We start from the raw sequence: 22,599 nt of genomic DNA, 5'->3' as shown, positions 1-22,599 counted from the left end.
GACACAGAAAGCCACAGAACAGAAGAGCATCTAGAGTGACTTCACAATGTAAATGAAGGGATTGCCACACCCTGAGATACTGAAAACCCAGCGATGGTCTCAGAGAGCAGGTATTGGGACACTCCTCCCTCCTCAGGCAGAAAGGCTCTGTCTGGTGCGGCCTTTGTGACTTTGTTTCACTGTCTTTCTTTGGGACCAGGGAGGGTTCGATCTGGGCTTGGGAGAAGCAATGCAGACAAAAGGCCTCTGTAAAATGGACTTTTCAAAAGTGACTGCCATGACCCCAAAGTTCATGTGCGTAGGTTTGGGGGTTACAGGGCTCTTTATAAATGCATGCTCCCTAAGCAAGTACTTGCCAGCCAAGACCCATCCATCCTTTCACTTCCATCGCCCTGAACTATAGCCCAAGCTTTCTCAGGGATCATGAACCTGAAGAGACAGAAACCCCAGAACCTAATTGTGCTGAAAATTGTCACAGGCTAGAGTGTTTCTGCTCATGTATGTGGCCTTAAAGGGACAGCATACACAATGACTAAAATGATTTTAAAGGTGTTAATAAAGTCAGTCTCAAGAGGCAACAAAACCCTGGGCAAATACTATATGTTCCATCAGGCCAAAATGAAAGGAGACAATCCTCCTTTCCGGCAAAAATCAGTCAGCTGTTTCAGAGGTTTGGAAAAAAGCCGGTGAGCTTTAGAGGCATAAAACCAACTTGATAGTCTCCTTGGCATGGAGATTTAGAGCTGAAAGGAATCTCAGAGATCAACTCATCCAACCCTCTCGTTTTACAGATGAGGAAACTGAGACCCAAGGAGGCCCAGTGACTGACCCAGGTCATACAAGTAGAAGAGAAAGAGTAGGGTCTTGAGCAAAGGACCCCTGACTCCAGGCCTAGCTTTTTTTATGTGTGTGTGTGTATATGTATATGTATGTATGTGTATTATATATAGATGTGTATGTATGTATACAGAGATATATGTATATGTACTTACATTGATATACATATATTTGCCACTTGCTGACTCATTTTTTTAAATAGCTTTCATTAGTATTACTGTTTTATTCACTGTAATTATGCTTGAAATCAATTCAATGATTTCTTTTTACTTGTAGCTCTACATATAACCAACCACCCAAACCACCAGCCTGAAGTGTAAGCATTCTTGGGTTGCTGAACCAGTTTTGGCCAAGCCAGAAGGGCAGGGACTAAGAACAATTCTTTCAAAACTCTTCATCTGGGTTCTGTGGTGTTTTGGGTCAGTTGGTATTAGATGGATGAGGAGGAATTACAGAATCAGAGATTCAGAGCGAGGAGGGACCTTTAGAGATATTCTGGTCCAATCTCCTGACTTTACAGAGGAAGACCAGCCCAAGGTCACACGGGGGTTAGTAGTGAAGCGAACCTCTGAACCTAGTTCCCCAGCTCCAAGTCAGGTCTCTTTGTACCCCACCACGCAACTAAGGGAAAAAAATGCTCTTTTGCAGCAGAGAGGAAGTTGAGTGGTTTGTGAAGGCTGCTATTAAAATTAATTTACAATTCATCAACAGGTTGTTATTCCATAGGGATAGCAAACAGGCCTGGGATTTAAGGTTAGAGCAGCCACATGGGATAGATTCACTTTAAAAAATCGTTGCTTTGCTTTGGGTCTTTTGTTTTTGTTTTTGTCATTAATCTCCAAATCCAGGTTCTTTGTGCTTGTCTCCATTTGGTGAGCCCCTCCCCATCTAAACCCCTCACCAAAAGCTTTACCAGACACACCTTTTCTCATTCTTTCCCCCCTTGTATTGTAGTTCTACCCCCTACCTTGCCTTGCTTAGCTTTCCTTCATAGTCCCTGCATACCCAGTATAGATTGGAGTCAAGGACCTTACCCTGGGGTTTCTGTGACCCATTTAGTCACAGATCTTCCCCAGGCCAGTGGAAGCCCTCTGGTCTGTTTCCATGTCTTTTATTCCCATGGGTGCTATCAATGCCTTACATATCATTTCTCCTCTTTAGAGTTTCCACCCCTAGAATCAGCCTTTGCCAGATCCCTGTTTCAAGACAGGATTCACCCTACTTTACCACCAACCTTCCCATGTCCCCCCAATGTAATTTTGAACCTGAAAGACTGAGCAAAGAAACTGGGACAGACCGGGGAATTCCAAGTTCTGGTATCACTGGTACTGTGACCCCTTTTTACCACTGAACCCCAGAGCTATTGCCCCAGGTGGCCTTTTCCGCTTTCTCCTTCCTACTGTAACCATGCTAACCCTGAGCTCTTAAGAAAATCTACTTGCCCTCCTTACTCTCCATATTTAGGGTATTGCCCTTTTTTCCATTTTACTTTAATTTTTTCATTCTTTCCCTAAGAAACACCAAACAAAATGAGCATTTTAACATATGCTGTGCCACAGAAGGAAAGGATTGTACGTAAAATTGCAGATCTCTATGATGTAGATCCTGTTTTTCTCCTTAGATTCATAATACATTCAACATGCAACTTTTCAAGACATTCTGCTTGTCTGTGATTCCTTCTGGCCTTCCTTCTGTTCTCTGCTCGTTTTCGGGGGTGAGGGGGTGGGTTGGAGTCTGTCCCAAATCCCCTTTCCCTCCCACCTCCCTGCCAACATTAAAAAAAAAAGAAACACAAGATCCTCATAACAAGTGCAAATGGTCAAACAAGAGAAATCCCTCCCTTGGTCATGTCTGAAAATGTACGTCGAATTCTGCATCTTGAGTCTGTCGCTTCCTCTTGTCAGGAGGTGGATGGCATCGGTCCTCCGGAGCCCTTGTTAGCCATTGCACCAAGCAGAGTTTTAAGTCTTTCAGAGTTGTTTGTTGTTTTTGTATGAATTGTTCCCTTCGTTCTGCTCACTCCACTCTGCATCAGTTCAACCCAGGCTTCTCTGAAACCACCATCCCTTTCATCATTTCTCTTGATACGCTGTTATGTTCATGGATTTAATTGGATAGATTATTAGAGAGATTTAATTTGTTCAGTCAAAGAGATTAAAGGTACTCCTTTAATTTGTGACTCTTTGCCACTACAGAAAGAACTGCCATGAATATTTTTGTACGTTTGGATCATTTTCCTCTTCTTTGATTTCTTTGGGGTTGTTGCCATTTTTGATCTACTTTGCTCCTTCCTACCAGTGTGACCTTCAGCAGGCTAATTTTTTTTTCCTCTGGGCCTCAGTTTCCTCATCCGTAAAATGGAATTTTAAACTAGAAGATCTCAGACATCACGCGTACATCTCTGATTTTAAACTGAAATAAGTAGACAAGGTTCTGATCTTGGAAAGAGTGTGGGACTGTAAATCACAAGATGTAGGTTGCAGACCTGGCCCTGTCCTTTCCTTGTGTATCTGAGAGCGTTAGTTTTCTCCTTTGTATAAAGTGAATAAGAACAGCTCTGCCTGCTCATGAGCCTATATTGGGCACGTTGTAAAAATAAAACACTTTCATGAAAAAGCATTTATTAGGCACTTACAGTGTACCAGGCATGGGTACAAATACAAGCCAACAGTCCCAGCCCCCAAGGAGGAGGATCAGAGGATGACCACATAGAGGGGATGCATAAAGCAGTGGCTGGACCAGTCAGAAGCCAGGGTCCCAGGGAGGGAGCTCAAGTTCTGGCTCTGAGTAGAAGCAGGACCACAGGGAGCGGCCAACATGGGGCTTTTATTTGGTTATTATTTTTTATTTGAAATTGCTTTAAAAGCTTTCTGAAAGCCAAAGGCTGCATCTCAAAGCTGAGCCAGATGTGAAGGAGCTCGGGAGATCTCCAGAGAAATGCAGACCCACCTCCCAACATCTTCTGCAGCTCCCGATGCCCTGCCCAGCTCTCCTTCTCAGTCCAGCTGGACACCAATCACTGCTAAGATTGACCCACCTCTTCCTCGCTTTGTATGGAGGCATAATGATGAGTTGAGACTCAGCTTTTTCCTTTCTCTCCCTTGTCTTTAGAACCCAAAAACAAGGCCTGACCGTAGAACAGCCGTTAAACTAAGTTCAGGTCAGCTCTAAATAGTGATAATCACTTAATCTCTTGAAATGTCTAGCATTGAGTGTGACCCTCCATGAGCACTAGTGCTAGGGGAAGAAAATCCCTAAAATCTTCCCTTATGAGGTCTGGGTGATGAATAAAAATTAACATGTTCGTCATGAGTATTTTGCCACAAGGCTTCTGGAATTGTGGCTGATCATTATGATCACAGTCACTAAGTCTTTCAAAGTTTTAATGAAAGTATAGTCTGTTTCATGATTCCCACATATTTTAATAGAAATCTGTTCTTTTGTTTTTTTATAAAACTACTGAATTACATATAACTTATTAGGATAGGGACTGGATCCATGGTTTCACTCACATAATTAGCTCCCAGGTAATGACACCCCCCGTTACTTTTATTCTCCCACCATTTACCAATGGCAGGTCTTAAAAGGATGCCTGGAGCACGGAACGATGTTCATTAGAAGTTTTTATCCCTAAATGATTTGTTCGGTTTTTTAAATAAACCTGGAAATTGAACAAAAATAGAATCAAAAAGCTGGTTGGGAGCTTAAAGATCATTTGGCCCAACCTCCTGATTTGACAAATGGGGAAACTAAGGCCCCCAGAAATCAAGGGAGTTGCCCAGAGTTATTCAGAGGGTTATGTAGGAGAGCTGGATTCAGACAAAAATCTAGTGTTAGCCTTTGTTAGGCCATGTGCTTAGATAAGCAGATCTTCAGATTTAGAGTAGATAGACTCCTTTTACTTTGTAGTCAAGAACCATACTAAGTAATGGAGAATTGTGGGTCCATGGGTCCTTTCAAGAACAGAAAATTTCTCTATTTTGGCCTCCTAGATGATCAATTATATGCGCTCCATGTGTATTACATAAACATATTATGCATGTCTGTATTATATACTATATGTTCATAGAAACAACAGCTTCTTAAAAAACAAAACACTCTTTTAGGTGAAACTGACATTTGAAATTGCAAACTCTGGGCAAAAAGAAGCCGTTCAGCCCAAGCAGAAGAAAGCCCAGACAACGTCTAGTGACTTAGTCAGACTGCTTTGGGGTGAAGAGGTCCAGGATCTTCAGCAGAATCTCCAAAGCACCCCTCACATCATCATGTATCTGACCCTCCAGCTGGACTCTGAGGCCTCGAAGGAAGAGGTAGGTGTTCTGGAGCAGGTACCGGGGGAAAAATAATAAAGTGTCCAAGGGGCTGTAAGTTAGTAATCCCTGGAAATAAATTCACTTTTTTTAAATCACTTTCAGTGATCTGTACCTGTAGGAAGAGGTAGAGAACTGTATCAGAACTCTGTTTTCTTAATTTCATAAACAACCTTCATAGTCCGCTGGGTGTCTCATTGGAGTCTAACTTTAGTGACCTCCTGCATGGAAGAGCTAGGGCCTGAGCCCAGAGCCCCAAAGAGGAACTCCTTTTAGAAGAAATAAATTATCTGCCTGTATATTCTCGCTTGGAGAGAATAGTTGGATTTGTTTTCCTAGCTGATAATACATAGGGCGAAAAGTAGCACACAGCCTGTGAAAACTAGAAAACGTACCCATTGGGGGACATATAATAAATGAGAATTAGGGAACATAGAGTCTATATGAATTTTCTAATCTAAATTTCATGGTTAATTTAATGTTGATGATCTCTCCTTCATCTTCTTAATAAACGATGGTTAGATTGATTACTTATCTCTCTTTCAGTGAGCCTTAATACCAAAAGGTCAGAGATATTGTAAATAATTGATAGATATTTTAAAACCCCAAAGTATAGGAGAGCTCTTAATTCCTAAGAACAATAATGAAATTTAATTGCTTAGGCTCCAAGGTATCTTCATTTCTAGGTAAATAATTAGGTAGTTCTTAGTTGCAATTGTCTTAAGGGTAACATGAATTTTACTGTGTTCTTACTCTAGGTTCAGTTGCCTAGGCAGGCTTTTAACATGTAACATCTCACGTCATTACTTCAAGGAACCACAATTTCATTGGTGTAGGGGTCGTTACCAACTCATCACAGCTCCTCTGTGCCTTGGGAGATGATAGAATGAGTTACTGTGACCAAAATAATTCATCACCTGGTTGCCGACCCTAGTAGTAAATCTCTCTGAACTTAGCTAGAGTAGTCCTCGAATAACAGTCCATGCCTGAGCCTTTGTGCAAATGGGTGTTCCACTTGCATAGCCTTCAAAAACCCTGGGTCCCCTCCAGCCGTGGTGAGGCATCAAAGGGGAATCTAGAGTCCTAACTTACCAATATGGCAGAATAAAGACATCAAGTGCCAACCCTATCTGCTTAGAGCATTAACTAATAAAAATAAATTCCATCCTTCCAGTTAATTGATTTGCTTATAGTTTACTAAGTAATAATATCGATTTTATAACTACTGAACAAATATCACAGATTTTATTTTTTCTTTGAAAGGCTGGAATGGTCCAATTTGAGTTCAGTGACACCTCTTTGCTTCTGCCAAATTGAGAAGCTGAGAGAGTAACTAATAAATGTCTCTTTGCCAGAAGTCCTGGGTCGATCAGAGGCAAGGGCTTCTTTTTGTCTGTTTTTTGTATCAAGATGAGGTTAATTGCTGAAATGATAAAGGAGGGATTTGTTCATGCTTGCTTTTCTACTGGTTTTTTGTGTTCTGGGAATGAGAGGGCCTCAAGACCTAAGGTCCTTAGTTCTATCATTGTAAGACACAAGGCAAACACTCACTTTCTAGCTGGGGTTGGCAAGCACAGCCTTAAACCTTCTGGCTCATTGGTAGGTAAAATGTGACTGAGATCTTTTGTCATCTTTGAATGTCTTTCCATGGGAAAGTCTATGGATGTTTCTCAGAGGAACAGCATGAAGATTTCTATTTGGAAATCAAGAAAAGACACTTCTTGGCCCTGTCACAACAGCAAAGTTTAGTAGAGGCACATTTTCATTGTTGAGATTGGCGAATGTGGAAAATCCACTAATTGTCGCTCTGCTAACAAGCGCTTCAAAACCCAGCTAATTAAATTGGCTAAGACCTAAAAGCTATAGAACTTGCCAAGTCTTTTAATAAGGAGACTTTTAATACATTTGAAAGAAGGAATTCTCCTAAAGGTTTCTGTTACCTTTGCTAAGCTTCGGCATGACTTATTTACTAAAGAATAGAACAGGGCCATTTTGGTTACTAACTAAAATTTTCATAATATTTTTGCCTTTTTAGCTTGGGATGTTTTGACCACTGGTCTACAGCAGGTGTTCCCCAGTGCTAAGTTGAGGAGGAGGTAGCTTTCCCGTTCTATTGGTTTTTAGCATTTCGGATAATGGTGGCATATCCTTCTTTCTCACTCAAGTTTTAGATGGGTGGCATTCCTTCCTCAAAAAAGCATCTCACTTAAGCTGATTTATAATTCTCCTGGTTTAAATTCTAGAAGCATTCCAAGAAATTGTTTATGAAGCAGGACTTGGTTATGTGCATCCAAAATATAGCACATTGTAAGAATACTTAATACATGTTAAAAACAAATGTTTCAAATATGTTATTATCTTTATAAATATGTAAGAGCTGGCGTTCCATGCACACAATGACATCTAGTTATTTGCAGTACGTAGAGACCAAACCAAGAAATAGAAAGCCAGTGGAGACCAAAGGAAATTGTGTGACTCTTTCAAAAGCTTATTTTGCTGTTTAATTATGAACAGCATGATCACTTTTTTGTGGATTTAATAATGTTATTTAAGCTTCAGGTAGATATGTGATGGGGTGGTTGGAGAACAGGCCTCAGAGCCAGAAAGACCTAGGCTCAGTCCTCCCTTGGGCGCACACTATCAGTGGGACCCTGGGCAGTGACTTTACCCCTTATGTTGGCAATCAAAATGGACTCTTAGCACTCAGTTCAACCAAGTGCCCTTGAGGAGTTTGGCCTTTGTTTCCTTGATTAGATTGGGAGTCCTTGGTGACCTCCTTGCCTCAGGGGAGGGCCTAGTTTACATGGGTTTGAGTGACATGTTTGTGACATCAGAGGCTTTTAGACCTCTTTGTGACGATTTTAGGTCATGTGGGTGAGTCGCATGTGTGACTCACCCTTGACCCTGAAAAAGATATAAAACCAGGGGTTGGCTTTCTCTTTCTCGGAGCTCTTTGCCACAGGAGGAGTGGCGTGTGACTCTGGGCCGGCCGCTATCAAGCTCCCCGGCTCGTGAGCTCATAGGTTGATGCTTTTTGGTAACTATGAATTGTGATTTGGTCTGTTTCTAATGTATCTTTGTATTTGCTCTGAGGTTCAGGGTGCTGGCTTTTTCCCCTGAACTAAGTGAATGATGTCTGTATGCTGGATTAAAGTAAAATTGTTAACCCCTTAACGTTGCTTTCCTTAGCAAAGCAGATCAAAAGAACCTATGCCGGCAGCGTTCTTGTGGTTGGGCCTGTGTTGGTTTTTCACCCCCACAGCAGCTGCTAGCCGGATTGTTGAAACACTCCTCAAGGCTCTGGATGGCTCTCAAAGACTAGAGTTATAAAGAAGGAACCTGCTTTGGTAGGGGAAGTTTCCTCATCTAGGAGTTCCTTGTAGCTAGAAAATCTCAGATCCAGTCCCTATAGTTCTAAACATGAAGGGAAAATGTCTGTCCCAGAATGAATTTTCCACGGGGTTCTGAAAGGGTTTTATTTTATTTTCCTCATTTATAGCTATCATCATGATACTCTCCAGGTATCCCCACTCCCTCAGCCAGATGCAACTGAATCAATAAATGTGTGGTTTGTTGTCCTTTGGCTTCTGAAACACGTAACGTGCCGTGTCCCAGCACAATATCAGCGCTTTCACTGGTGATGAGAATAAGGACGACTCAGATTCTGTGTCATTCAGTTAGTACAGATATGATGACGCAGAGCGTGAACCACTTGGTTTCTGTCTTTTCATCCCCTGGCACCATACTTGGCACATGGTAGACTCTTAATCAGCAATTATTGAAATGAATTATCCCCATTTTGCAGACAAAGAAACTGAGACTTTCAAAAGTTTCGTGACTTGTCCATTGTCACACCTAGTTAAGTGTTCGAGGAGGGATTTTGAACCTAGTTCTCCAGTCTGGGTCTATTGATACAGTGACATATTTGTGGTGTGCCTAAACTTCTCACGTATAGCAGCTGGGTGGTGCAGTGGTTAGAGCACTGGGCCTGGAGTCAGGAAGCCTTGAGTTCAAGTTTGACCTCAGAATGATTTCTAAGAGTTATATATGAAGATCCAAGCTGTTACCAGGGGTTCCAGCACCTGGGGCAAAAGTATTTGAGCTCTAGGAGAAGGGTGGCGTGCAGGGTATGACTGTTCCTCTCTATGGTTGTGGCATGTTAGAGATTGAGATGTGAAAGCTGAGGATGAAGACCTAGGAGGCAAGGCTGTTTAGAGGGCTCTGAGGTGTGAGGGGAGGAGAGAAGTCTGTGAGCCCACCAGCTGCTTATTGGAGAAGAAGGAGAGGAGAGTGGGTCCCACGGTGGCTCCTCGGATGAATACAATAGGGTGGAGCAGACTTAAAGAGTGGTGGCTGAGTGAAGGTAGCAATGGAAGGGTCTGCAATGGCACTGGGGACACCTGTATGTCAAGGGTGTGACAGCCTTTGAAAGAGTGCCAGGAGATATGGGCTCTTTCAGAGAAGAGGTGGCTTTCCATGAGCCCCAAAAGATAGAAGGAATGTGAAAGGAAGAAATCTAAAATCCTCAAATCATAGATTAAATCTGGAAGACAAACCCTAGAGGGCATCTAGCCGATGACAAGTGAAGAGCCTAAGACCCCGAAAGGTCTCACAGGTCAGAGAACCGACAGAGCAAATATTGGGTCCTATTACAATAAATCTGACAGTTTTCCAGATTTTTATACTACAGCTGAGTGAAGTTCTTCACGGGGTACGCCAGAAAGGGAGAGCAGAGGAGGATGGAGGGTAGAGACAGCGAGGGCTAAGTTTACTATGGGAGGGAGGGAGAAAGGCCAGGTGATAGGAGTCATATCACCTTTGGTATTGATCTCAGCGGTGGGGAGAGGGGGTGCGGCATGGCGGTGAGAGGACTGGGGGTGTATATCACGCTGTCATGTTGAGAGGAAGGCCACAGGACTCTGGGCTACAGGAAACCTACCACCTGGTTAAGGAGTGAGCCACTCAGGGGTTAGCATTGGGAGTAGGAGGTAGAAAGCATGCCCCTCGATACATCTGCTTCTGGGACAAATCCCTGACTGCCTGGGGTTAGTTTCAGCTCTATGAGAATGCGTGTAGAAACAAACAAAAGTAAAAATTTGGTTAAGAATGTTTCTAGACTTGAAAAAGAGTTAGAAGTTTAATTTGAATTCTTCCCATAGAGTATCACTAATTAGTATACATGTCTTCATCATAATGTGGTTTTGTTGCCTTTAGCTTAATTTGCAAGTGGATTTTTTTTTGTATGTTAGAAATACTTAAAGGATGTGTGATTTCATCGTGTGGATATTTCCCTCCCACTGGTACTGATCTCAACCGTTCCATAACTCAGTAGTGTTCGTGAGGAATTGCTGTGGCCCAAAACATCATTACCCTGCAACCAACCTGCCAGTGACGCTCTCCTGAGGTGACCAAGTTGGTTCTCAGACCGCCCCCCACCACCACCACATACACACACACATCACCAGGTCATCCATTCTCAAGATCTTTCAGATTAGATACCTGTCCTAGCCTTTAAGAGCCCAGGTGTTGAATGAAACATACTAGAAAACAAAGATTGAATTTCCAAGTCTGAATCTCAGTTTGATGTGAAGAAAAACAGTTACTGGCATTAAATAACAGTTGGGCTGTTCTGTATGGGACTATTAAAATTATGAAGTTTTCAAGTTGAAAATACTGGCTTAGCAAGTTTGAGTATCACTGATTATGTCTTTAATTCTTGTCAATTAAACAGCAAGAAATTCTTTACCATTACCCAATGTCTGAAGCATCTCAGAAACTTAAAAGTGTAAGAGGAATATTTCTAACCCTCTGTGACATGCTGGAAAATGTAGCTGGGACACATGTTACCAGGTAATAACCAATTTTATTTAACTGTAATTTTTTTCTGCATTGCACATTGTCTTTCTTAGTGTTGATCAGAGAAAAATGCCAATAAAGGAACAATCACATTAGCAAACATACCCGCAAATGTCTTTTCATTCAAGGAGCTTTCACAGATAAAGCCTTTTTAAAACTAGGATCGTAGGTTTTATAACCAAAAGGAACATCTTCATTTTGCAGCGAAAAAACTGAAGGTGATTTGTCAAATTTAAACCCAGGTCTAGCATTTTCTCCACTATTTCCAGTTCCTTTAAATCCTGGATTTTTCAGATTCCTCACATTAGGATCATAGGACTTAGCATTTATCAGGACCTACAAGGTCACCTGATCCAATCTCCTCATTTTAGACCTAAAGAATTTAAATGATTTGACAGAATTCACATAGGTAATAAATCTCAAAAGTGAGATTCAAACCCAAGCTCTCAGACTCCAGATGCAAGACTTTCTACTTACTGCACACACTGGCTCTTCACACCTCCTGGACACCTGTGCCAGCACACCCAGCAAACCACTCTGAACTAGCCAGTCCTTCCTCTGCCTTGTTGATATTCTTAAAGTACAGGTCTGCCATCCTTCCTCTTCAGAAGCTCCCATGATTCCTGTTGCCTGTAGGATAACATACAACTCCTCTGCTAGGTCTTAGGAGGGTTCTGGAAGCCCACCTCCTGGCATTCATGAGCAGAAAGGTGTGTGTTCCTGGACAGGAGTCTGCTGTGTCACAGGTGTGAATTGGGAACAAGCCTGACCTTCAATGGAATATTATTGCTCCTTAAGAAGTGATGAAAGGAGAGGTTCAGAGAAACCAAAAGACTCGTATGAACTGATGCAGCGAAGTGAACAAAATCAAAATAGTTTGTACAGGGAATACAATAGTATAAATTTTCATTTTATTTTTTAATTAAGAAGCTTTTCTTTTCTTTCTCTCCAATTCCACCCATTTAAAAAAAAATCCTTGTAATCTATACATAGTGAAACAAAACAAATTCCTAACTTGTATTCCAAAATGTATGTCTCATTTTGCATATTGAATCCATCATCTCTCTGAATGACTAAAATGTTGTAAGAAATCAGATCATTTCAGTTACCAAATATGATCCCAGAAGACTGGCAATGTAATCATACTTTCCGCCTCTTATCAGAGAGATAATGGCCCAGCGGTGGCAGAATGAGCCATACATCTTCAAGCATGACTAATATATCTATTTGTATTCCTTGATTATACTTTTATTTTTTTACAAGGAAGGGCATCTGGGGACAGAAGGTGGGGAGGTAGTAGTTAATGATTGGGGAAGTGAGAGTAAAGATGGTGATGCCAAAAAAAAAAAGAAGGAAAATAATAGCACTGAAACCTTTTTAAACCACTGAAGAAAGTAGTAGGAAGTCCAGAAGGGAACACAGACAAACAAGAAGTGCAGCATTGTTATTGCCTTGTTAAATGTAACATATAATTTTCTGGGGACAGCCAGGTGGCACAGTGGATAGAATGTTGGGTCTGAAGTCAGGAAAACTTGAGTTCAAATCTGTCCTCAGACTCCTATTAGCTGTGTGACATGGGGCAAGTCACTTAACCCTGTGTGCCTCGGTTTCCTCATCTGTAAAATGGGAATGATAGTAGCACCAGGGTTGTTGTAAGGATCAAATGAAATAATAGTTGTAAAGCATTTAGCACATAGTAAGTGCAATATGTTATCTATTATTATTATTATTAAAAGTTGTCCATCATAGAGGCACATTATTTCATATAGGAGCTTCTTTTTCCATTATTTTCTTAAATATGAAAATGTTTACACTTGTTGATGGTTTTCAGGTTCATAATAAAATAGAAAACTTAATTTTAATTATATTGACCCCAAGTGTTTGAAATATTGTGGGAATATTAGGTCATTGCCTGGGAAACATAACTTGGGCATTATTCTGTGGCTCCTCATCTCTATGTGGGGGCCACTGCCTCTTGCTCTCATTAGGAACAGAAATCATTTTTAAATTGTCTATGTCATTCTTTAGAACCTAGAAAAAGTGTTAATATTAGTCTTATTTTAAGTTCTTGGTCTGGCCATCTCCATGTCGTCATCCTCATGTCTCCCACTGGAATCCTGGCTCTGCCCCTAGAAAGCCAGGCTCCAGTAGGGGAAATTTTGATTTTTCTTCCCAGACCCAGGCCTCCCTACTACTTCTTAGGTACCCCTGATCCCTGCCACTGCATGGCGTACATTCCCTTTGCCCTTTCTAGTCCCCTTGTGTGTTGTCTTACCACATTGAAACATAAGTCCCCAGAGGGCAGAAATTGTCTTGCTTGAGTATATTTGGCTCAGTGCTCGGCATTGTGCCTGCCCTTAAGAAATGCTTATTCTCACTACCTACCTTCCCTTCAAGCCCATCTCTCCTTTTCAGAGCCACTAAAAACTTTCCACACCAAGAGCCTTTATTCTCATCTCATAGTAACTTATCAAGCCCTTGAAGCTCCCTCATATCTCAACTGAAACAATTCACTCCAAGCTTAGGTCACTAATGATTTCTGGTGCTGGGCTGGTGTTTAGTAAATGCTTAATTGAATTGAATCTTAATAAGTGGAAAAACGTGCAGTATAAGCACCTGAGTGCCAGGCCTTGTGCTGGGCACTGAGGATGCAAGACAAAAGTTAAATAATCTCTGCCCTTGAGGAGCTTAAGGGAAAGAGCAAATTGTACACCAGTAAGTAAATATGAAGTCTATAGAAGTATGGTAAAGTCATGTCAGAGTCAACAAGAAAATCTCAGTAACTGGGAGGAGTCAGGAAGGGGCTCATGAAGGAGGTTTCAAAGCAAGGCTGAGGGTCCTTGCGTTAGGGGGAGGAGGGTATAATACACATTCCAGACATGAAGTAACCCTTATGCAGTGTCCTGTAGGTAGGAGATAGTGTATCATTTATGTGGGGATCAGGGACAGGGTGGCAGGGTGGTCTTTGATGTTCCCTTTTCTGGGGCCCACATCTTCTTCAGTGTTGTGAGAAAACAGTTGTTGAGGGTTCTGACACTGCAGTGGCTTATTTGCCTATGACATGCTGGAGAGCTTGTCCTTTGCTCCCTGGCATCACTTGGTAAGAAGAAGAAGGTGTGCAGAAAATATACTTTGTTTTCTTTGTTGCCAATTTGCTGCTGAGATGAAGAGAAGCAGGAAAGACAGAATACACTTTTCTCCATTGTGCCTGTTGTGGCTAAGACGTGGAAGAGAAGAATCCTGCCAAAGGAGCAGAATTAGAGAAGCCTTTCCCACTATCAAGATGAGGGTTGCTGCCTTTCCTTAAAAGTTCATAACATTGTTTCAGCTGAAGGCATCATCTAAGTCTGAAGCTAGCAGTGATGGGCTTAGAGTTGCTGTCCAGGAGAAAGCCCAGCTGAGAAGTGGAACAGCATGAAAGCAGAGCATCAGAGAAGCCTCAGACCAGCAGATCAATGCATCCAGCTAGAATGCCATGTGTGGCAAAGCGTTATAGTCCAGCACAGCACGAATCATCTCCCCCCAACCTCTCCCATTAGAATGTAAGCTCATTGCAATTATGTATTATTTCATTCTTTGTGCTTGTATCTCTAGTGTTCTGTCAACAAGAAGTGCTTAATCAATCCTTGGTAACTAACTGATCGATTGATCTCAGCTTAGCAGCAGAAGCATTTGTTTGCACAGAAGCTAGTTTCCTCAAGGAACTTTTATGGACAGTTCCTTTGATGATATCAAAGTCTATAGTTCCAAAGTTGTGAGTTGTCCTGGCCACATGTATGACTTACTACCCTAGGACTTTTAAGTATAATGACCACTCTCACCATGGACACACTACACATTGGAGCGGGAATGTGACTCAGGTTTATTGGTAGAATGTTATATAAATATTATGTGTTATTTGGTTGTTTTTTGTTTACTGTTGTTTTTGCTGTTAATTAAGTATTAGTAAGAGTTCTATTCATGGGAACTAGACTGGTGGGGGCTCATAAACTACCATGTTAGGAGGAATAGTTACCCACAAAGTTTAACCCTAGGACCTTGAAAGTATTGAGTATAGCAGCCATCCTCTTTCTATGAAAGCCTCAACTTGCCAGCACGGCGACATGTCAGAGGGAAGTTAGCAACAGAGTGAGTTCCTATGGGGTGGGGGGAGGAAGAGCCTACAACCACTACATTGTGGGGTTGGCTCTTAGCTGGTTCCACATACAGCAAACATCTAGCAGGCCAGGATGACTAGAACTGAGAGTGTACAAAGGGAAATCATGAAATGAGACTGGAGAAGATAAGTGAAACTAGAATGAAATAGGATTTGCATACCAGATTTTGTATTTCATCCTTGACTCGGTTTGGAGCCACCAAATTTTTGTGGAGGGAGAGAGAAGGGTTCAGCTCTGTGTTTTGGCAGCTGGATGGAGGAGAAATTGGAGAAGAGAGAGGCCGGAGACAGGGAGACAGCAACCACAAAGCTATTGCAGGTGTCCCTGCAAGAGGTTCTGAGAGTCTGAACAAGGCTACATATGAGCTGAGAAAATTGAACAGATGAGAGATGCCAGGGAGCTACCATAGACAAAACTTGTAGGTGATGGTCATTAGGGGAAGAGGGGAGAGGAAGAGCCAAGGAGGCCTCCGAGGCTTTGAACAGCAATACCATCAGTACCAAAATGTGACCATACACTGCAGAGCCCGAGTATCCAAAAACCAGACGTTACAGATAGGCCATGTTATTCATTAATTCCAGATTACATTAAAACACACACCCATCTGTCTGCAATCATTGCCTTTTCTTGGCTTCAGTTTCCAAAAATCCAAAATAAGGGAGTACATCTCTAAAGTCCCTGCTAGCTGGGGATCCTATGGACCTTAATCCAATATTCTGCACCCAGGAGAGGTTCAGCAAATATGATCTGATATTCCTGTTGAGTTGTGAGGTTAATTATATCATGCATTATTTATTTATTTCTGAGCAAGAGCATTAAAACATTTTAATATTGTTAACTGATCTGAAAGCTCTTTATATCGAAATGCTTTGTGTAAATACTTAACAGAAAACTTCCATTGTGCAATTTTATTCGGCATTAACATGTTCTTAGCCACTGTCTGGTATTAAAATATATTTCTGAAAAAATTTACGACATGTTTTACGTACATTTTTTATTCATGTATAACATCTCACCTCTCTATCTCACAGTCATATTTCAGGGATTCTGCTCATTAAGCATTTAATCCACAAAACACACCATATGTAATATTATATGAGCAAGACCACCCGTTTGTTGTTTCAGAATCTTTACGAATACACTGACCTTCTGACTTGATTTTTCTAGCTCATCACTTTCTTTAAATGAAAAACTAGTACATGTGGCTTACTGGAAGGAAGATGACAAATTGTTGTTAATTGGACTTCCTGCTGAAGAGTAAGTTGAATGTTTTTTTTTTCTCTTATGCTTTGAAATCAGTCATAAAATACACTTTTCATAAGGTACATTTTATTTAAAATATTCTGTTTTTTAATCTAAAGCTAAACTACTTGGTGTTCGTAGGTATTGTACATATAGCAGAGAGGCAATGAGATTGCATTTGGTTTTGTTAGAATATACTCGGTATACCCCTAGTAAGCAAATCCATATCTTAGTCATTAAGCCTGTCAAGATTTGCCTCTTCAAAGATGACCGAATTTCAAAGATTTGCCCAGCAGCAACCAGGATCCCTACTAATACTTTTGTCAGACATTATTTGTTGTGTGAATTCAGCATCTCACATGTCCTAGTTCCACTGTATATTCTCCTCCAATTATTTCCTCTTTAAATTATCTTCTACATCTAAGAGTAAAGTGCAGAGGCCGTATCGTGTTATATTGGCCTTCAACATCTTCCAAAGATAAAGACTCTCTTTGACTCTGGACTGGCTCGTCCAGATCTGTATCAACAGCAACAACATCGTGAATCATAACATCATCTCGTCCCAACTTGCAAATCGAGAATATTTCTTAATATTTGGGGATGTGCCCTCTTTGTGCTTAACTAACCTATTTTGTATTTCTCTGATATAATTTGCAATGGCACTGAAAATAGGAAGCCAGAGGAGTGGGAATATTGAGTGGGTTTTGGTTAGTGAAACTGTGAAGAAGCAAAGTGCTTTTTAGTGAGATTGTGGATTCAGAGAGAACTGAATGAAACCCAGAATGAGTTGGTCCAGAGTGAATGGACTAGGGTAAATAGCCTATATCATCTCTGAATAAATAACAGAAAAGAACTGATCTCACCTGCATTATCAAAACTAGATTAAGAAATATAGCAATCATCACTTTGGTCAAGCCTTTCTCACCTGGATGCTTGGTAGAGTAGAACATTTACCTGTCAACTGGATTCTCTAAAACTATATTACTCTCATAAAGTCCTCACTTCCGTGTGTCTCTGATCATCCTCCAGAAGATGAGAGGTGATAAGGTTTCTAAGGCTGGGCCTCTAGAGGGAGCTTAAGATGACCATTAGCAAGGCTAAACCCACTTCTCTGGGATTACTCACAGATTACTCACATTAACCACGGCAAAGAGCAAAAAGGAGTGGTCCTCCAGCTTAGGCACATAAAGATTCTGATCCCCCAAGAACCTAAGGGTTTGAAAGACAAAATTAGGCCTAGACCTGTGAGAGAAGGAAAAGGGGCATAGGGAAGGGAGTGTAGGATGAACTAGCAAGAAGAAGGCTCCAAGGACTGGCCCTGTAAACAGAGGAAGGGAATACTGGAGCATTTCCTGCTCCGTGTGCCCCCTCTTGGCAACATAGCATCAGAGAAATTCTATCTCAGGGTCAAGAAACATTTTTCTGGAAGGGGCCAGATAGCAAATATTGTAGGCTTCGTGGGCCAAGAGGCAAAATTGATTGTGTTGGATAATTACTTATAGAACAAAGGAAAAAATGTCCACACTTTTTTTTACTGGTAAAATTAAAATATAACAATTATTGAGTGCATTTTTTGGTAATGCAAGTCAATTAATGAGAAGAGTGGAATTCTTTTCTTGGTGACATTTTGATTAATCGGGGGTGAAAGTTAGTGTTCCCAGTCATCAAAATGGATTGCAAATGTCCTGTTAATACCGATCTGTCGTTACATTTTATGTATTTCATCTTTGAAAATGACTTTTCATACAGATAGGTACTTTCAAATACTGATATCAGTCCGAAAGCATATGATTTTAATTGAGTGTATTCATCACTTAGAAAAGGCATTTAGAAAATTCTAGTAGATTCTTCTTTTGATATTTTCCTTAGGCAAAAGTTCCCCAACTGCACAGCTAAGTAAATGAATTTTCAAATATGGACATTTCTTTTGCACTTGTATTGAGTTCTGAAAAATGCTGCTGGAACTGTAGTTTGAGCTCAAAAACTAGATGCACTATAAATTTGTGTGGGAATGGAGGTCTCACTTCCCGTTTTTACTTTTGACAATACGGGAAGTATATAAAGCACCTTGACATTACTCATAATTGAAATAACATTAGTTGTCATTGTACTGATTTTTACCGCAGTATGTTTCACATGTAAGCATGATTTGCTTTGTAATTTTAGATTGAATTCATTAAGAAACATCAGGTCTTCAGCAAAAGCTAGTGTCCAAATCCATTCATTGTTGGATAGTAGTGAGTGAGAGTGGCTCTTCTCATTCAGAAAAACTCAAATTTCAATCCTCAGCTCAAAAAATTATAATGAAAGTTTTTTTTTCCTCTTCTTGTTTTGATATGATGGGTATGCACTGGTAGTAAAAAATTAATAATAATAAAATATCAGGTACGGTATAGCACTGAAAATGCTATTGAGTATATAACGGCCACACTGCCATTTGTGGTGCACTGAGAAGCTGTAGAAAGTAATAAAGGCAACACCCATGGTCTCTGTCGCCATTGTAGCATAAAAATAGGCATGGAGAACACATAAACTGTGTTTACCCAGCTGTGTTCCAACAACTTTTTTGTGTAAAAAGCATTCTTAGTTTCCTGGCTATCCAAAAACAGGAAGTGGGACCAATTTGACCTATGAGCCATAGTTTGCCAACTCCTGCTCTAGCCAAATAGATAAGCAATCTTTATCACTAAATGGTGTTCTCCATCTTATGAAGAACATCCTCTCCACCTCACCCCCAGATTTACTGGCTTGAACCATCCGGAAGGACATCCAGAAGCAAATCCGAATCAGCCAGCTGCTGATTAAGAACCTGGTGGAGAAGAGGGGGCTTTTCTCTAGGGGTTCCCCCATCCCATCACAGATATGAGGTCCGATGTGACGTAGTACACCTGGATCATACATTAGTTCTAGGCTTCCTCTGCCATCCTACTCCATGCCTATCCCAGCGGCACTAGGACTTGATTTCTGGCCCAAGTACCATACAGGAACCCAGAACTCTCATTTATCCTAGAATTAATTAATGAGACATTGGGGAGGGGGCGAAACATCTCCAATTGTCCTGGTCTATATCTGGCTACTGGACCCGGATGACTCCAGAGGAGAAGGTGAGGCTGGTGACCTTGCACAGCCCTCCCATACTTAAATCCACTTCACTTGAAAGTCATGGCATCATCTTCCTCACACCATGGTCCTCTTCAAGAACAAAGGAGGAACACAACAACAACAATAAGACATCCCTTATTAAAACAATATTAAAATAAAATTTAAAACAGGCACCATCTATAATGACACTACTTAGCACTAGATTAAAATAATGCTCGTCCATTATCAAAAATTTAAATCTATTTTGCCTTCTTTTGATGTCAGAATTTTGCTATTTTACCAGTGTGGTTGTGAATTAATAGATATTGTTTGCTTTTCTAGGGTTCCTCTTCCTCAGCTGAGAAACATGATAGAAGATGTTGCCCAAACCTTAAAGTTTATGTATGGTTCTTTAAACAGGTAAATATTTTATGTGTTGAATAATTAATTTGTGACATTTTTACCAAATCACTCTATGCCCTTGAGAGGCGGCAAGGTAAATAAATATTGGAGATAACACTAGAATTATATTACCAACCTTCCTTGTTTCTACCCATGGTTGAATCATTTCTACTCCCACCCCTCATACCCAAATTGTTATTATTATCAACATCCACCTTCACTAACCTGGGGAAAACCTCACCTCTATTCTTAATTTCTAAAAAGAAAAAAAAAGGTTAAAAATATTCCTTTACTCTAGAGGAGGGAGGGATCTTTTTGGTGTCATGGACCTCTTTGGCAGTCTAGTGAAGCCCATGGACCTCTTCTTGGAATATGGTTGTAAATGCACAAAATAAAAGATAGGATCACAAACGAAACTGATTATATTGAAATACAGTTATCAAAAAAGTTTTTTTTTTTTAATTTCATGGTCCCCAGGTTACTAGACTGCCCTTACCCTCTGACTCAGGGATACCACTATACACCCAAAGAAATCAAAGAAAGAGGAAAAGGTCCTCTATGTAGCGAGGCAGCTGGTGTCTCAGTGGAGAGACCACTGGAGTTGGGAAATCCTGTGTTCAAATTCAAGCTTCAGACACTAGCTGAGTGACTCGGGACAAGTCACTTAACCTTTGTTTGCCCAAGTCTCCTCACCTGTAATGGGGTTTAATAACAGCACCTACCTTGCAGGGTTATTGCAAGGATCAAATGAGATCATTATTATAAAGCACTTAGCCCAGAGCCTGGCACATACTAGGCACTTAAGAAATGCTTATTCTGGGGCAGCTAGGTGACTCGGTAACTAGGTAGAACTCCAGCCCTGGAATCAGGAGGACCTGAGTTCAAATCCAGCCTCAGACACTTGACGCACTTACTAGCTGTGTGACCTTGGGCAAGTCACTTAACCCCAGTTGCCCTGCCTTTCCCTCTATAAAAAGATTTTTTTAAAGAAATCCTTATTCCTTCCCTCCATCCTACTTTTCAGCATCAAGCATTTTTAGACCCATGAATACAAAAGAAAGACATTACCGACCCATGTGTCTACATCCTTTGGCTGTGACATAATTGTAGCCTTCATGATGTCAGCCTCCTTCCAAGAGAATTTTATACTGGCCTTTTAGAAGGGGTGCAGTGGAGAGTACATGTATTCCATCCCCAGCAGTCAGGAAAGACCAAGGGTAGTGTGTATGGTAGGGGAAATTCAAGTGCCAGACTACAGCTGATGACTTCAGTGTCACGTGACAGATGGTGTTGTCCTGACTGCACGCTCACATATCTGCAGAGCATTCTGTGAGGCTGAGAACATCGCTCGCTTGGATCATTTTTTCAACTTGTTTTTCCAAAGAGCAATTCAGCCTGAAAAGCTTTACTCCAGGACCAGCACTCAGCCCTGCGATGCCTCCAGCTCCCTGTTCGTGGACACTCTGCCCGGCGTTCAATGGCTCACACTTCCACAAGAAACCCAGGTAACCTCGGGCTCCCCAAGTCATCGTGAATGGCTTTCTTGGCAGGTCCATCTTCTCTCCTCAGTCAGTTATGGCTTTGGAGGGAAAACGAGTCAGTCAGCCAGGGAGCATTTCTTAAGCACCTTCTCTGCTGGACACTGAGCTGGGTGCTGGGGATATTAGTTCAAGGAAAGAAGCTGATATTCCATCAGGGAAGAGGAGTGAATGAATAAAAAGCAACATCCGTTGAAGAAAGAAAGAAATACTGCTTTTATAAAGAGAAGCCAGCTCTGGCTTTATCATTCTAGGTTGCCATTTAGACTTTTTAAAATGGGGGAGTATTTCTGTTCATGCAGAATACTTTGGGGGGAGCAAAGCACCCAGGAGTTTTGGGTTTTATGATATATTGTGCTGTTAGATTAGGCTTAAACAGGAAAGAAGATAGCCCAAGGCGGAAGGTCTGTATTTAATTACAAACATAGCTAAGAAGCAGGAAATGAAACAGGATGTGCTTTGCTTGGTTTAAGATGTTCGATGCAAGGCTTTGCCATCACCCCATTCTAATCTATGGGGTTTGTTAATGGCCTTCCTCCTAAAGGGGGAAGTTTGCTGGTGTCCATCCAAGTGATAGATACCTTACGTGACTCGGACCTTGTTCTTCCACCCCCAGATGATCAGAGTGAGGTAGGACCAATAACAGCAGGCCCAGGCACCTTAGTCTTGGCACTTTGCCATAAAGTCTGTCCCTCCTGAAGACAGTCACCATTCTGTGACCCTGGGTCTGGGTGAAAGCCCCCACCCTGAAACTCAGAGCTCAGTTCTGCTCTTCATAGACTGCAGCCTCATTTGTTTGAGTCAATGCCTATGTACCCTCTACAAGTAGGGCCTCTCAGTGCCAGGCTAACTTGTGATGACAGACTTTGCTTGAATTTAACAAATTCATTTCAGAGTTTTGTCTTTATACGTTTTCCTGGTGTTTCCCTACAAGAGGATGTAACTTTTCCTACTTTGAAGGCCAGGTATCAACAGGGCCACGCATTGGGAATACCTTTATCATGGAACTCATACGTACAAGACACCCTGGCTCTGTCTCTAGCAAAAATTACAGACTATGCGCAGAACTGTATCAGCTGCCAAGGGGAGACAGAAATGTAAGAAATGAGCCTTGTCCTCTAGAAGCTTCCAGGCCTGGTGAGGGAGGCAAGATAATCCACCAAAACCATATGGTAG

At 41.3% G+C, this 22,599-nt stretch overlaps 1 protein-coding gene across 1 annotated transcript in view; it reads left to right on the top strand.

Moving 5' to 3' along the window:
- The window catches only part of INTU (inturned planar cell polarity protein), an 88,343-nt gene that overhangs the window by 40,789 nt on the left and 24,955 nt on the right, over nucleotides 1-22,599 (top strand). The window contains exons 4-8 of the mRNA XM_036764688.1: nucleotides 4,944-5,147; nucleotides 10,879-10,997; nucleotides 16,328-16,417; nucleotides 19,826-19,903; nucleotides 21,207-21,390. Coding sequence (XP_036620583.1) covers nucleotides 4,944-5,147; nucleotides 10,879-10,997; nucleotides 16,328-16,417; nucleotides 19,826-19,903; nucleotides 21,207-21,390 — 675 coding nt within the window. The remainder of the gene's footprint in view (nucleotides 1-4,943; nucleotides 5,148-10,878; nucleotides 10,998-16,327; nucleotides 16,418-19,825; nucleotides 19,904-21,206; nucleotides 21,391-22,599) is intronic.

The sequence above is a fragment of the Trichosurus vulpecula genome, chromosome 6, assembly GCF_011100635.1.
Source record: "Trichosurus vulpecula isolate mTriVul1 chromosome 6, mTriVul1.pri, whole genome shotgun sequence".
NCBI classification, from domain to species: Eukaryota; Metazoa; Chordata; class Mammalia; order Diprotodontia; family Phalangeridae; genus Trichosurus; species Trichosurus vulpecula.
Note: the sequence above shows the minus strand (reverse complement) of the source record. Positions and strands in the feature narration are given on the sequence as shown.